The sequence below is a fragment of the Camelus dromedarius genome, chromosome 1, assembly GCF_036321535.1.
Source record: "Camelus dromedarius isolate mCamDro1 chromosome 1, mCamDro1.pat, whole genome shotgun sequence".
In the NCBI taxonomy this organism is placed as follows: domain Eukaryota; kingdom Metazoa; phylum Chordata; class Mammalia; order Artiodactyla; family Camelidae; genus Camelus; species Camelus dromedarius.
The window spans coordinates 16,578,917-16,596,063 of NC_087436.1; the positions used below are offsets into that span (position 1 = coordinate 16,578,917).

The 17,147-nt window shown below is 44.0% G+C and overlaps 1 protein-coding gene across 10 annotated transcripts in view; it reads right to left on the reverse strand.

The window, feature by feature from the left end:
- Window positions 1–13,837, reverse strand: part of DCLK2 (doublecortin like kinase 2) — a 136,308-nt gene extending 122,471 nt beyond the window's left edge. For 2 of the 10 annotated variants that reach the window (XM_064490904.1, XM_031464923.2), the window contains exon 1: window positions 13,184–13,837. In XM_064490904.1, coding sequence (XP_064346974.1) covers window positions 13,184–13,604 — 421 coding nt within the window. In that variant the 5' untranslated portion in view covers window positions 13,605–13,837. The remainder of the gene's footprint in view (window positions 1–13,183) is intronic. The other 8 variants (XM_031464936.2, XM_031464930.2, XM_064490967.1 and 5 more) reach the window with 6 other exon arrangements.
- Window positions 13,838–17,147: the final 3,310 nt, after the last annotated feature.

Here is a 17,147-nt window from a genome sequence, read left to right on the forward strand (position 1 = left end):
CTTTGTATGGTGTGTAATCTATAAAAATATCAAATCACTGTCATGCATCTGAAACTAACACTGTTAGTCAATCAGATAAACAAGTTTATATTGTATAACACAGAGAACTATATTCAATATCTTGTAACTTATGGTTAAAAAGAATATGAAAATTATTATACGTATGTTTCTATATGACTGAAGTATTGTGCTGTACACCAGAAACTGACACAACATTGTAAAATGACTATACTTCAGTAAAAATATTTTTAAAAATTAAATGAAAAAAATACTGTGAGTCAACTATACTCCAATAATCTTTTTTTTTTTTTTAAAGGGGATTCGTTTTCTATATAGAAGGAGGCTGGAGAGGAGCATGAAGTGGTTATGCACCTCAACTGTTCTCAAACACAGTACGGAATAGAAAGTCTGTCCACTTCCTTGGACTCTCTCCAGCAGCATCGCTTTGGCTTCTTACCACCGACATCTGTTCAAGACATTCTGCGTTACTTCCTATGTAGCAGATGGACAAACTAAGTGTCTACAACTGTGTCATACAGTCTGGGTACTTGTTACCCATTAATTTTTGTCCTTACTCAACCAAATGAACTGCCTCCTGTTTAAGAGGCAAGAGGCTATTAAAAGCTAGGAATTCTCCCAATTTCTTGTTCTCTGAAAACCTTCATCCCTACAGATGTATTTCAGTCTGTGCCAGCTTCCTCACCTCCTCTCCCTTTTCGCTGACAAGGGTACCCTCCCCCTAGTCAATGCCAGGTTCCTCCCCCTAGTCAATGCCAGGTCCCTCCCGCTCCTCATGCTGAGTTCTGGGGACACTCTTCTCCTCTCCTATGTTCAGCTACACAGCCCTCTACAGGGTTATGTACAAGTGTCTTACCTTCACACACACAATCCCCTCCTTCACTCCTTGTTCCACTCTACCTAATGTGCTTTCGGCGTGCATTCACTGCCAAGTTAGGGAGCCTCCTCGTCTGTTTTTTTCCATTTCCTCACCCACTCTTCGTCCTAAGCCACTGCGGCATCACCTTCGCTCCCTGCACTCCCCTGGCTGAAACATTCTGATGCCCGAGCATGTCCCTCCTGACTGCCAAACGCAAAGCACATCCTGTCACTTCACTTAGTGTCTTCTGAGGGCACTGGGCACCAGCCAAGATTCTCTTCCCACAAATCCTTTCCTTCCTTAGCTTCCACGATCTGATTTCTTTCAGCTTACCTCTTAACTTCTCTGGTTGCCCATTCTTGGTCTGCTTTTCAGGGTCCCTTTCTTCACTCCCTCCTCCCCCATCATCATCCTCCTTTGACTCTTCATGGGCAGCCGCATCCACCCGCCCACGGCTTCAACCACCACCCAGACTATGATGACACCTCCAGCCTAGTCCTTTCTTTGAGTTCAAACCACTTCCAGAACATCTCTATTAGAGAATCTATGGATATTTCACATCCCACAGGTCTAAAACTAACTTCACTTTACTGCCCTGCCCTTCCCCCTCGCCCCCAGACCACAGACCAGCCTTCAACTCTCCTCTTCAGCAATCCCCCACCTAACTGAATGAAATCACCACCTATACAGTCACCCAGGCAAAAACCAAGACTCCTGTCTCTCTTCTCTTTCCCCACATTCAACAGAACTGGCAAAACTGTTGACTTTGGTCTAAGCACCTCTGGAACCCAGCCCCTTCAGCCCTGCCTTCTCTCATTTCTCCCCGGATGAGAGGAATTGAGCTGCCTACGCCGGGCCTCGCCCCCTCCACACAGCTGTCATGCAAGTTTTTAAAAATGTAGATCTGATGTCTTTTGCCTGCTTCGCTGCCTTCAGAATAAAGGCCACACTCCCCAGCACATTACATATTCCATCTCCTCTCCTGCCACTTTCCCAGAGGTTCCTAAGTTAGTGTCATATCAGCATATTTGCAATTTCCTCCCAAACTCATCACACCCTCTTATTCTCGTTCCTTCTTATACTTGAAATAGCCTTCCTCCTCCTCTCTCCTTACCTCATCTTTACTGCCCAGTCAAGATTAATCACTCCTGGCAAGGAGGTAAAGCAACAGGAACTTTTGATACATTGCTGGAACTTCCATATATTTTAAATTGGTCCAGTCACTTAGGAAAAACAGGTGGGTATTACCTAGTGAAAAGCTGACAACATATACATCATATATGCTTCCACCCCAGGAAAGTGCCTTGGAGAAACGGAGGGACATGGGCACCAGAACATACACTCACAAACATATGTTCACGGAAGTACTGCTCAGCAGCTTAACATGAGAATCAATCCACATACCCATCAACAAGAGAATACTGCACAGATGTGGCGTGTTCACATGATGCACTGCTGCCGCACAGTAAGGAAAATGAACAAACATGCTGTGCACAACAACCGGGATGCATTTTACAAATCACGGGGAGCAAAAGATGACAAAAGCATACATGCAGTAGGACTTAATCTCTTTAGAGTTCAGTACAGATAAAATTAAACTATACTGATTAGGGATGCCTTCATCGGTGGTAAAAATATAAAGGAAAGTAAGTCAGGCTATTGTCACCTTGAGAAGAGCCAGGAAGGGACACAGGATGAGCTTCTCGGTTGCTGGCAATACTCTATTTCTTGATAGGGCTGGTAGTCACAGGGGTGCTCACTTCATAATAACTCATGGGCTGTACATGTTTTATGAACTTTCTGTAGATATACATTTCAGAATTTAAAAATAAGGTTTAAAAAATTATGTCACTCTTCAGTGTACCTGTTGTATCCTGCGCCTACAATGTGCTAATTTCTCAAAATCGTTTATTCCTTGTCTCTTCTGGTGATTCTTAGAGGAGAATGTTTTTCAGTCAGGAGATTTTGTTGTAGGAGGACAGATGCCCAGGCCTCACCACGTTCAACTGAATCAGAATCTCCCGACAGTGGGACCAGAACATGGGGGTATTGTTTCCTGATTTCACAGGTGACTCTGAAAACAATCTCTGGTTACAAACTACTGCCCAGACTGGAAGCTCCCTGAAAACACTGAAAGTGCTGTGTTCACACCACCCACATCTAGCACAGCACCTGGTATACAGCAGGCACTCAAAACTCGTTTGCCAAAGTAACGACAAAAATGCATATTTCCAAAACAAATCTTATGCCTCGTGGTTTGGGTCTGCATCACTTCTAAGTAAAACATTTGCACAGTGTAGGTGTTCATGCTGAATGACCGTGAAAGGTGCAGCGACCGGTTCCTAAAGGATGTCGTGTGTGGTCTGAGACCCTCTTCGGTCATAACAGTCCATCAGGAGGCAATGTAAGGCACATAGCAAAACAAGCGGGCTTTGAGGGCTGCCTCATACCCACCAACAGATTTTTTTTCACTTCAGACCATCAAAACATCAAAGGTCCACAGCACTGTAGTGCAATAAATGCAATGTGTCTTTTAATCAATGGAACACATATGTATGTATCTTTACAAATATAGGGTTGTGTGTATTATATATAAATTATATTTTATTAGCTAACTCACAGTAACCTCTCAATGTTGAAGATGTCAATTTACTGTTAGAAATTACAAGTAGCTAAATGCAAACTTATGCAGTGGGAAATTCGTTTCTATGCGTTAGCCTACTTTTCTATCAATTCCTACAAAAGTCTCTCATTGGTTTCTTAAAATATTTACATTAACTTCCTGACACTACTAATTATCTTGTAATTATGTACGATTTTTGACATTCATGGCAGAAAATCAGTTATACAAAATTGGGACATTGAGACCATACCTAACTCTTGGAGTAGAAGCAAGCACTGAACTTTATGATGAAAAAGAAAACTTGTTTACAAGCCTAAAGTGCAAGGACTCTTCAAGCTTAAAGAAAAGCCCCTCCCACACCACACACACACACACACACACACACACATATGGTTACACAGAAGAGGAAAAAGAGGAAAGAAAAGAAAGCATGGCTGACACTTTATGTCTAACATCAGCAAAAATCTTAGAAACCTAAACTGTTTCCTAACTTCTAAAATTGAGGAAAAAAATTACTTCCAAAGGAATGTTACCAAGGAAAATAAATTTGGGAATGCTGCACCTATGAGATGGCTTGCTGTCCTGAATCAATACGTTTGTGAGACTGTCCTGCTGGGTGGATTACAATGTGCACATCTCCACCTAAAGCACATCGAAGACAAGTTCCCATACCCAGCTGGTTAAGAAAAATACAAGGTAAGGAAAAGTCAGACTGATTTACTGCTCTGTTGCGGCAAACAACTTAATTGGGTTTTCTACCCAAATCGTACAGTGCCCAGAATCTAACCTTACGGGAACCAGCAGAACAACACAAAGTACCCTGCTCTCGCCTGGATGCTGTGCCCAGTCTGTGCTCATCTGGTGTGAATTGCTGCCACATTCACAGAATGAATAGAACAGCCTTTCCTGCAGGGCAGGGCTGAGGACAAAATGAGATCTTTCGTCTCTATGATTGGTGCTCCTTCAGCATATCTGAAGGCAAGTGGCTGAAAACAACTTGCCTCCTTAAGTCGCATCCAGTGGTACCAGCTGCGATACCTTCTGCTGAGAAAGGGTAGAAAAGCTCCATCAAACATTTGAACGTCTAGGAAGAAGTACGGCCATGCTTCAGAATTGATATTTAGGAGGAGTTAAAACCGAAGAAATTATGTAAAAGTAAAACCAAAAATGCTACTCACTAACCGAAAGTTTTTCCACTGGGAAAAAAAAATCCTCTCTCATCTCCTGGCAGGGTGGAACCTGGAGATCAGATCCACTCTGTTTCTTGCTCCTCAAACCTGAGCCAACAATCTACAAGAGTTCATCATGACAGTTTTTAATTCTGCTCATTTTGATAAGACTTAAAATGTTTTTACCATCCTATTCTGGAACATGTGAATGGCTAACTTCTAAATCAAGCACAGCCAGGCCACTCTGTGTCCACAGCCTCAACTCCTTCTGCATCAAGTGGCATGACTTTGCTGGGCTTTAACGAGGAGAAAGCTGACTCACTACACGGCATTCTGAAATACAGCACACCGAACTCAGCCTTCAGCACCGCGGCCACACTGGGAACAATTCAGTTAGAGCAATAGAATCTGCAGCTTTATGTTGCTATTCTACATTTTTATTGGTTATACAGTTTTGTTGGTTTTTAGGTTATCAATTTGTTTGGGTTATATTGGTGTGTAAGACCTATGTGCATAAGTACAACTACTTTTATATTTAAGCTACAGTGCATTCAAGGTGATTAAGGCAGTGCTGGGCTTCTGCAACTTGGCTGTTAGGTTTTTACACTGTTTTTCAATTTTAATTATCCCAAACATTACAAAAGTTTGAGAAACACTGTAATTTTAATGATATTAAGAGATCTTCAAACCAAAACGTGCCCATCTAACAATATTTGTAAATAAACTGGGGAATAATGGATATATAGGGCCAGTCCTTCAATCGAATCATATCTGAGTAGAGGTAAAATCTCCCTTCAGAGTTTCCCCAGCTTCTGGAGACCTTTGCTTAACACCTTCCTCCCTTGTCCCTTAAAACTCACTGTGAGTCTAAGAGGAAGACTTGGTCCCATTTCTAAGCAAGTGACTGATCATGAAAACAGCTCGAAAAGATTCAGTACAAGAGATGAAGGATTCAGAAACCAGATGTTTGTCCAAAAAAGTGGTGATGTTTAGGGGATGGGTGAGAAGTGGAAAGAGTAGAGGAAAGCATGACCCCTGTCTTAAATGTCTGAAGGGCCACCATGGAGCTCCAAATGGTTGCTCTAGAATTACAGGGGGCGAGTCACAAGGACACACATTTTGGTTTAAGACCAAACCACTTGAAGATGACCACCACTTATCAAAGAGCCCCTGCATGCTAGGACTCTGCTAAGTGTTTCATATGCATTGTAAGGTTCATGTGGAACCTTCCAGCTACTGGCCTTGACCTCTAAACTAAGAAGAGATGAGTTTACTTTGATTTACTTCTTAAGTTCCTTCTCTCACAGACAGAGGCTTAACGAACTTGAGTATTACCAGTAGTAAGTTTCCATAACTCCTTTTTTCTTTTCTTGATTCCTTAGCAAATGAGGTAAAATACGGTTAAGAGAACAAGATGACTGGCAAGGATACTGGGGAAGAGAGCATTAATCACAGCCTTTAGGAAATTATCAGATGGCTATTACTTTGAAATGAGCAAAGTAATCTGAAGTTTGTAAAACATACACAATAAAGGAAGAAATAAATCAATGACAATATTTTTAAATTTCTACTGTGATATATTTTAGTTGCAATTGGTTATAATTTAGCCAACATATAAATAAAAGGTACCACAGTAGGTCGTAACTATAGATTATTTTATTTACATCGAGATGTTAGTAAATGTTATAATGTGATCAAAAGTACTAAAGTTGATCTCACAAATCAGTATTTTCCCATTCCTTCAGTCTCTAAGACAGCAGCATCCAACAAATTACAGTACAGCTAGTGTACTGCTTTTGGCTGCAGGAGACATGGCAAATATGATAAAATACCCTGGATTAGAATAAAAATTGCAGCACGTCTTAATGAGTGAAAGCATATTCACCTAAATTATAGCTTTAAGCTATATTTCCAACTCAGAATTCAAAAGGTATGTAGATTTTATTTAAACTATATATGAGATAAAATTTCTAAAGATAAAGCTTAAAATAAGAATAAATGCTAAAGATCAACAAAACTAAGTCTTAGCCATGTCAGAGAACTAACTCAAAGCAGACGCTGAAGACATTAGGGGGCTTAGAATAATCCCGAGATTTAAACACACACGTTCAAAATAAAGGTACAAGAATTTGGTTACGAAAGATGTCTCAAGAGAAAACTTCAGTCAGGCATCTCAGACATGAGTGAAATTGATAAGTTGTTAGCATGTAAATATACTGCATCTTTTCTCTTGAATAAAAACTTATTTCAAAACTGAAACATGAAGGGGCAAGGAACATTTGGCTTTTGCGTGAACTTATTCTACTTCCGCAAATCTACCCCATTGTCCAGCTGGCTGTCTTAACTAAGAATGATATTTTTTAGACACCAATACCCACCTACTCCCACCTATCAAAATACCTTATTTATGGCACAAAAGTAAAATTAATCATCAACGTCACTTGACAGAAGTACTGGTTGATGGGATAAGGGCATGAACAAGATGACGGTGGTCCCAGCCCTCATGGGGCTTGTAATTTTCTTTTTCCTGAGAACATTCTATGGGGAAGACCCTCGTATAGATTACTGAGGATTCTAAGAACTCCATCTAAACCTGAGGAACCACATCTGATCACAAAACCTGGCCGGTTCTTAAAGACAGACATGGAGACAGACAGATCCTTTCCCTTTCCCATTCCCAGAAGCATCTCCTGAGATCACTGAACCTGAAAGGTGAGGGGGCCTTAGCAGTCACCGAACCTGACTTTCTCTGTGCAGATGAGGAAACCAAAGCCCGGCAAGGCAGGTCTGCAGAATGTGACCGCACAGACCTTACCATGCACGTGTAGAGGATAATGCATTTCACGTCAGGAACCATACACAGATGTGCTAAAACTGTCTTTACACCTACAGTGACTGATGAATGACCGCAACCTGCATTTCCCAAATAGAAACATCTAGCAGGTATGGCTGCGGCCATGCTGGAGCTCTAGGTTGCTGATCTATAGCCAACGTAAACCTCAGGGTTCAGAATGGACCCTGTTGCCTCACGGGTGATAGAACAGCAGTTAAGAACACAGACATTCAAAGGCTAAGGAGAAAGGCCTCAGGGTCCAGCCCCACCTCTTCTGACTGGTGCAAGGGCACAATTTCTTTATCCCCTGGGAGTCTCAACCTCCCCAGCTGTGAAATGGGGAAGACAAAGCAGACTCATTCCACAAGGTGTAACAAGGGTTAAATGAGACAAAACACATACAATATCTCACACAATGACTGCATGTAAAACATCTTTAAAAATGGTAATAATGCTGAGAAGAAAAGTATCCCTAATCCTTAGGGTAATGGTTCACTCTATCAACAGAAGAGGTAAAAACAGAAGTGGGGGAGCGTGGACGGCAGGGGGGCGGGGTGAGGAGGAGGAGACCTGGCCGGGCAGTACACACCCATAGCAACTCCCCCGCCCTCCCTACAGTGAAGAAAGCAGTCTGATCACCCCTGCTCAAGGGAATCTGGTTTCCTCTATTTTATATCCCAGGACCATAAAATATCCATTTCCATAGTTTAACGCCTCATGGAATATTGATCTTTTCTCACAACTGCCAGTGTATCACTGTGTCTTCCAAGTAGCTCTTCTCTTCCCCCAGCCTTTTAGAATTCTTTATTCGTCAAGTGGAAACGTCTCTTCCCACTGCCTCTGGAAAGAGCTTATTACGCAGCTGTGGGATAGCAGGTCTGAGTCCCCTGTTTTAAGGACATGAGATGAAGAGAAGAATCAGATTTACAGAAGCAAGTCCTGCAGAAGAGTCATTCTCTCCACAATGACGAGTTAGCACATCATCTTTGATTTATCTGAAATATAATCCAATTTTTCAAAAGACACATTTTCACAAATATACAGGAACAACCCTATCCAAACTTAACTCCTACAAAACTTCCCTTGACAATCGACAGACTTGGAGGTAAAATTATTTTCTGGGCTATTTATTATTTAACGAATTTATTGTATGTCCAAGACCCCTAACCTCAGGACACACTCAGTCTGGAGCAAAAGTCAGACCCAGTATACCACTAATTACAAAGGTAAGTGTTACCTACCAGAGGTAAGAAAAAATGCTGTGAGTAAGCAGAGGGGAGAGTTATAAGTTTGACCTCAGGCCTTGGCTTCAACATCTGTTCCCCTGGGAAGCCTTTTCCATCATCCTGGCCAGTGTGGTCCTCCCGCCCTATCTCATTATCATTTCATTTACACCCCTTCCACTGAAACCAGTGTGTGTGTGTGTGTGTGTGTGTGTGTGTGTGTGTGTGTGTGTGTGTGTGTGTGTGTGTGTGTGTGTGTGTGTGTGTGTGTGTTCTCTCATGTAAGAATCTTGAGGGAAGAAAAACTGTACCCCCAGTACCTGGAACAACAAAAAAATACGCTGTCAATCAACAACTCTTTGAGACTAATACCCCCGAGGTCTGGTAAGAGACTCCAAACAAAGGTGATACTTGAAGAGGGTCTTGAAGAATCTAACAGTCAGCGGGGTAGAGAAGGTTTTGCAGATCTAGGATTCAATGTTAAATTACCATGTCCAATCATCACACCTGCCTTACATAAATGTGCACTGCTGTTCACTACTATGTGCAAGTATCGTATACATCTCACGGATTTACACATTGCTTTCCTCACTACAAGTTCCAAGAGCTCAGTCTCTATTATTACCATAAAGATCTATCTTTCAGGAGAGAAAAAAACCCTATAATCTGAGTTCTTATGGAGACTCATTTTTACTTAAAAGTTAACTGTCACTGTAATTTGGTTTAGTTTAACATCTCAAAGAGACTGACCTAACCAAGGGGACTCAATAAACTAGGCTGAGTAGGAGAACCTCACAAACTTCAAATTCTTGGTTTTTTTTCTTTTAGAACTTGATTTTTCTTAAATTCAAGTTAACTCAAGCTAATTTTCAAGTTAACTTAATGGAAGAATGGAATTACAACCTATCAAATTAATCGAAATTCTCTCCCATGCCAAAAAATCTGATCAGCTTATTTATTGTTGACTGAGGGTTAAAGGGTATAAACAACATAACATGACCATGACCTATTACCTTGGAATAAAAGAGGCAGAGACAGATAGCTATTATTACTATTTTTTTTTTTTTTTTTTTTTTTTTTTTGGCTCCTGGCAAACACTTCAGCAGAGCCACATACCCACCCCTTGCTATGCAGGACATTTGCAGCCTTGTCAATTTTCCAGAAGACAGCTTCTGGGTAGGAAAAAGCCATCACACTCTCAATAAACAACCACTTAGGCAGAGGAAGGGGTATACTTTCAGACCAGAAGGGATCTAACTTAGGTGACAGGATCTAACTTAGGTGACAGACAGGACACTGAGGCTGAGATCCAAGGTGAACTTTTCTCCAATCCACAGTCAGTAGAACCTAGGGATGCTGACTTGACCAGGCACTGTTTCTACTGTCCTTGGACATCTCCCTTTGGGACATCGACATTTCACAACTGTAGCTTAAATGTTCCAAAGAAGAGAACACTCATGGAACAAAACTAAGAGTTCTGACTCTTAGCCCTGAACGTGAGAACTTAGGAACATGTTATCTGGACATCCTCAGTTGTCTGCAAGAGATGCTACATTTGGCTGGTGCATGGCTTCAGACAGCTCAACCTGATTTTCCCAGTATTGATTGTTAAGACTCACAGTCCTCCTTTGAGAGAAGGTCCCCACCCAGTTCTAAAGGATTAAACCGGATTACAGGGATGCACAGAAGCAACTCATTGAAATTAGTGCAGTTAGGGGAGATAAACCAACAGGCTGAAGACATCTGCTGGTTTAGTGTAGTGCAGGAGTGCCAGCCTATATCTGAACACTATCTTAGTCTTCAAAGACTCTCAAAGTCAAGGGCAGAAGAAAAAATCTGAGCCATGCAAATTTCTTGTCACCTGAATTCCCTGGGATTGAGGCTCTGAATAAGCACCTGTGCCTAGCTACCTTGAGTTTTCACTTTCTATTCACTGAAATCATTTTTAAAAAACATTAAAAAAAAAAAAACTCCTAAACTACAAATTTAATGGGATGGAAAAGGCAAAGGAGAGAACAATTGAACATAATGGTGTAAAAATTATCAGAGAATCTTTATTTAAAATGATGAACTAAGATGAAATGGTCAATTCTGACAACACAGACAATACCACAGGCCTACTGATGCAAATAATAACTTCACAGGTAGCTGGGTAGTTTTTCTGCATGACAAATCTGAACAACTGAGCACACAATTTTAATTAAAACTGGAAAGTATTTGAATTCTTGAATGGTTGATACTGCATTGATGGTTCTGTCTTTTCTTAAAACTGCCTTGAAACAGGGTATTCTACTCATTTTGTGGGAAATTCAAGACTTAGACAAAGATCTATTGTCAGAGAGAATGCCACTATGACAAAAGTGCACCAATTTCCTTCTTTTGCAGTAATTTGATGATATTTAATACTTCTTGAAATAAGGGGGCAATTGGCTATACTAGGGAAACATTTCTGTGGTGCAAATATTTGTGTTCTATTAGTATTTTTCATAGACTGTACCTGGAGCTCTACATATGCTTATGGTTCCCCCTCCTCCAAAAATCAGTGAATGAATGAACGGAGGGATATCTGTCCCCCTTCAATTCATCATTGAGACTACAGTTTGAGAATGAGACTTGGTAAACCAGGCACCACTTGAACAATGTCCAACTGAATGTACAATATATGCCTTCAATTAATAAGCATAATGAACACCTAGACCATCTCCCCTATGATGATATTCATTTTTGGAGTACAATCATTTCATGTAGCAAATACACTGTTAAAACTACTTCAGAGAAGGATAAAACTGTGGTCCCTCCTCAGACCACACCAGGCACAGTATTCCAAGGGTATGTGAGTGTTTAAGCAAAAGGCATTGCCTGGATCCTTCCATAGGGCTACTAATCTAGCCTTGGGTGAATCAGAAACTTTGTTACTCATTTTTAAAGTATCTAGGCAAATGTTGCTTTTAAGTATGTAACATGATAAAGCACCCTTTGAACCATGTACCTTCATTTTATTTATACTCCTCCGGTAGTCATCATCTCCTCAGGAAGGGCTTAAAACCAAAACAGTCAAGAGAGCAAGAGAATTTGTGAAGTCACAAACACACGCAGAAAAGACAAGTTAGTTTCAGCTGGGTCTTCATCTAGCCAGGGAAGGGAAAACTCTTGACAACTGTGACTAAACAGAAATCACTTTCAAGACTCTGCAGTGTGGCTACACCTATTCATTAAAAGTGGAGTTGAAAGGGCGTATACTGCAGGTCCTGTGTGACAAGGCACATTGCTTAAGTTTCCTACATGTGTAAAATGGACATAATGCCTGCAGAACAGAAGAACATGATGAGCTAATATAAGAAAAAATAGCTAGATCTAAGTTCAGTTTCCTCTCCCTGCCAAGCCAGTATTGCTATGACTACCTGGAATGTGCCATTTGCTTTAAGAAAGATGCATGACAGTAGACTGCGTGTAAACACGTGGTCAGCACATACTTGGGTTCCATCTGATCTTTACATGTTTACAGCTTCATGTAGGTTCTAAACTACTGGTAATGCCTTCTTTCCCTGAAGAATAAATATTGCAGGAATTCAAGGATGACACAACATACAGTCAAGCACTCCCTTTAAGTGAAGCATGGTTGACACTCTATGCTTAATTTATAATAGGCCCCAACTGCTGATTCCAATAATCTCTATCACCTTAACTAGCTACTTTCAGTAGGTGAGGCACGAGACCTTGATTCACCTAATTACCAACCAAACGTGGAAAACCCTTTAGCACAGCGGTTCTCAACCTTGGCTGTACATTCAAATCACCTGGGGAGCTTTTAAAATTATACGCCCAGACCACACCCGAAACCAATTACCTCCAAATACCTGTCGTTGAGGCCCAGACATCCAAATTTCTTAAAGTCCTCAGTGATCCAAAACACAACCAAGGCTGAGAACCTCTGTCTAGGATCACCCGTCCTCACCTCATGTAACTTCTGCTACAAGTCAAGCCAGGAAAGCCAACCTAGTGTTTCACAGCCACAACTTCTGAGTAGAGCAGGTACCACTGGGTCCAGAACGCTGAAACACCACAGGTGCCTGCACCGAGGTCCACAAATAGGGCTGAACAGACAGCTTATTAGCTGGAGGGTCACCTACATCCTCACGGGAGAGCTCCTCTTACAAAGAGTTTGCACTTCGATAAAACAAACAAAAACCCCAAAACAAGTTCGCCAATCTTGAGATGTCACCCAAGCCCGCTAGGATTTCTTTCTTTCTTTTTCAAAGGCAAATCTCTTGGGAAGGACAGTCAGAGGATATATGGAAGCGAGTTCCCACACCCGGAACCTGCGGGAAAGCAGATAGACCCAGACAATTCCCGAGGCTGCCTAGAAAACACCCCACAGGCTCCCCCAGCGCAGGGGCGGGCGGGTGCACCTGCCGGCGCGCTGGGCCGCACCTGCCGCGCCGGGCCCTCCCCTCCTACCTTCCAGTAGCTCGTCCAGGCTGGTGACCTTCCGGCTGCCGTCGATGGTGTAGATGGTGCGGACGCCCTGGGGCAGGTTCACGTTGTCCGACAGGGAGCGGGTTAGCTCCATGAGCAGCGCATCGAAGGACCGGAAGCGGTCGCTGGAGATGGCAAACACCAGGCCTTTGAAGTAGCGGTCCCCATTCCGGTAGAAGCGCGCCTTCTTGGCCTTCTTTTCCGAGCTCAGGGCCTGCAGGGTCCGCGTGCGGTAGAAGCTGCAGTGGGCACTGTGCGCCGGGCTGGGGATGAGCCCGTTCCCCTTGGGGCCCGAGCTGCTGCTGCCCCCGGAGGAGCTGGGCGCCCCTCTCCGCGACCCCGGCCGCGGCCTTTTGTCCCGTTCCTCAAAGTGCTCCAGCTCAATACTCCTAGTGCTGGCCATCACGGCGGCTCCGAGGGCGCCCCGCCAAACACGTCCCAGTCAGAGCCTCAAGGTAACCGAGTGTCGAGAGCCCAGGCGAGAACCGGTTCGGAGACGCCTCACAGCGAGGGGCCTTAAAGCGCCGGGACACCTGGCTCTGGCATCCCGCCCTCTCCTCGCAGGTGGAGCCGCGGAGGCGCCGGCCGGCCCGCGCCCCCTAAAAGTGGCCGCAGCGTCAAGCTGCCCAGCTCATTGTCCGGCGCGGCTCTCTCGGTGCCTCCCGCCCGCCGGGGAGCCCCACGCCCCCAGAGGCGCCTCCTCCACCCGGCCGCGCCTCACAACTCCTGCTCGGGAGCCGGCCGGCTGCCGCCAAGTTGGGCCGCCCGAGGCTCGCCCCGGGCCCGCAGGCGCACACAAAGCTCGAGCGCCCGCCGCGGCTCGCGTCCGCCCGCCGCTCCCGGGAGAGCCGGTGGGGAGGCGGGGTGAGAAGGCAGAGGAGGGGGCGGGGCCGAGCCGCGAGCGTGGGAGAAGCGCCGCGGGCCCGTGGGGGCGTCGGCCCAGCCCCGGCCCGCCCACGCGCCCGGCCCGAGGCCCGAGAAGCCGCGCCGCCGCCTCGCTCGCCCCAGGCCCTGCCCGAGGGGTGACACGCGCCCGCTGGGGCTGGAAGCACCGTGTGCCGGGCCCGACCCTCCCACAGAGTCCGGCCCTAACGGGAAATAACGCAGCCCGCCTCCGCCGCTGCCGGCCGGCCCAGCCCACCCGCGAGCTTCCGCGCCCGGGGCCGACTGCGCCGCCAGGGCTGGAGCCGGCTTCCTGCCCGCCAGGGGATGCCAAGCCCCGGAGGGAGGGAGGTGGGCGACCGGGAGGGGGCCGGACTGGTCCGCGGGGAGGCTCTGCGGCGCGAGAGGAGCGGCTCCTCCTGGGTCCTAGGCGGCCCCGTCCGCCTGACAGCCACAGACCCGCGCCGCGCGCTGATGGGCGCAGCCGCGGCGCGCGCTCCTCCGCCTGGGAAACGGAGCCGCGCAGGCCAAAAAAACCACAAAGGAAGGAGATTCAAGGGCAGGGATCACATCCCTTAGCCAGCCTCCATATGAGGAGCCGAGGCCAAGCTAGGGCAGGAATCCGAAACCTGGCATTGAATTCGGACACACGATTTATTTTTAAAAGAAAATCTGGAGCTTTGTTTAAAAATCCTTTGATCAAACAATTTCTGTTGCAGATTCGCTAATACAGTACATCCAGTAACTTTGAATGAATGAATGATCAGAAATTATTGTTTTTTGAGGAATTTGTTTAATCAACAAACGTTTATTAAAGCATGCAATGTGCCAGGCATTGTCTGTCACTGGGGATGCATTAGTAAAGGAAACAGATAACCCCTGCACCCCCACGCGCTTTACTAAACTTCAAGTGATACTTATTGTTGTCAATTTGAGCTGCTTATTAAGTAATGGGTTTGACATTTGTAAGCACCCATTGTACTGGAAGTCTTAATTTAGTAATATCTGGTCAACAATAAAAACCTATTTTCCAAAGGCTTATGAGAAATAGTTACTTCCATTTTGCCGTCCAGAAAAGATGTAAGTGAAAGAAGTTTGGTCCTCATCTGACAGATGGACAAGTTACCCTGAAGCGTTTGGTTATTCAGCACCTGGTTCTCTGAGTGGCTCTAGAGAGCAAATTCAAACGGATCTGTAAGGTAAGAACATGGATACTTTTCTTGGAATGAACTGAGTCCTGGAAGAGCACCAATAAGAAGGCAGAAATACATGCAGTAGTTCTTCAGCTGTGAAGCTGCCCATGCAATGAATGCCCCAGAAGACTCCGGCTCAGTGCACTCAGGGACACAACTGGACATACCGGACTTCTAGGACCAGGACTAGAGCATGCAGGGAAATCAGGGCTGACCTGAGGTTTCAATACAGTTTTCCAGAGGGAAAATTCTGCAATATAATTAGGTCTGTGGCCATGACAGACCTCAACCCAGCCCAATTAGAATTTCTGGGATGGACTTCTCCAGCAGTATTTTTTGAAAGTGCTTCCAAGGTACAGCCAGGGTTTCCAACTCTACACTGTAACGTTAAGATTCAAATGAGTCAGTGCTGCTTCTCAAACTGTGGTGTACATACTTGCATTGGGGAAATCTCTAAAATGTAGGTTCTGATTCAGTAGGTCTGGGGTAGAATCTGAGATTCTACCTTTCTAATAATTATGCTCCCAGGGAATACCAGCATTTCTGGTCTTGGTACAACACTTTGAGAAACAAGGAACTAAATGGCAAATTTCTTGAAATAAGGCCTCATTATGAACTAGCAACTGCAGAGCCTTTCAACTTTGTAAATAACTTAAAATGGGTCTGTTCATTTGTTTTGCTATTACTGTTTTTTTGGGAAAAAACCACTTTGTAATCTATCGCCATAGTAACAAATTATCCCACACCTAGTGATTGACGTCAATAAACACGTATTATCTCAGCAGTTTCTGTGGGTCAGGGATCTAAGAACAGCTTCCTTTGAAGTCTCATGAGATTGTAATCAAGATGTTGACTGGGGCTGCAGTCACCTGAAGGTTGGCTGGTGCTGGAAGAGCTGCTTTGGAGGTGGTCACTCACGGGTTTGGTAGGAGGCCTCAGTTCCTTGCTAGGAGCACCCCTCTGTAGGGTTGTTTGAGTGTTGTCACTGCATGTCCGCTGACTTCCTCCAGAGCAAGCATCCAAGAGAGAACATAGTGGAAATCAAATGTCTTTTATGATGTAGCCTTGGAAGTCATACACTGTCATTCCTTTAATAGCCTATAGGTTTTACAGGTTGGCCCTGTTTAATGTGGGAGGAGACTACACAAGGATATGAGTACCAGGAGTCAGGGCTCAATGGGGTCATCTTGTGGGCTGGTAGGATGAAGTTCAAGCATTCAAGCTTTAGGACATATACACATATACACATATGGCCTAAAGCTTGAATCTCTTCCTTCTTTCATTTAGAAGTTCCTTGTCCTAAGACTCTACCATGTATGAATTCTTTGAAAATTTTGTTAGTTTCACGTCTATGGACTTTATTCTGAATATTAAATATACTAAGGATAATGATATCTGATACTCAGATTTGTCTTTTGAAATTGTCTAGTGTTCTTTACTTGTCTGTCTTCCACAAGTGTGCAATTAAAAAACATCAGCGATCTCTAAACTTTAAACAATTCTTTTAGACCAAAATTAAAGAAACAGTTGGTAGTAATCTAGCTTTTGTTCAGTAAGAATAAGTGTTTGGTAAAGCTTCATATTTTTCTGGAAAACTGAAAAATTACATTATACTAATTTGAAGAAAGTATCTCAGAAACTTTTGCATAGCCAGATGCCAAAAAAAGACATTTCTAGCACAGGGGACTCAGCTTTATGCAATGCTATCACTATAACATTCCCGTAAAAATAATTGGATTTACAGACTGGTTGCAGAATACAAATTAACTGCTGCCTTTAAACCAAGACACCTACCTGTAAGGTGGACATATAAGCTCTATTAATTTTGTTATTAAACATACCTTCACTTTACTCAGAATTTTCAATTTGCT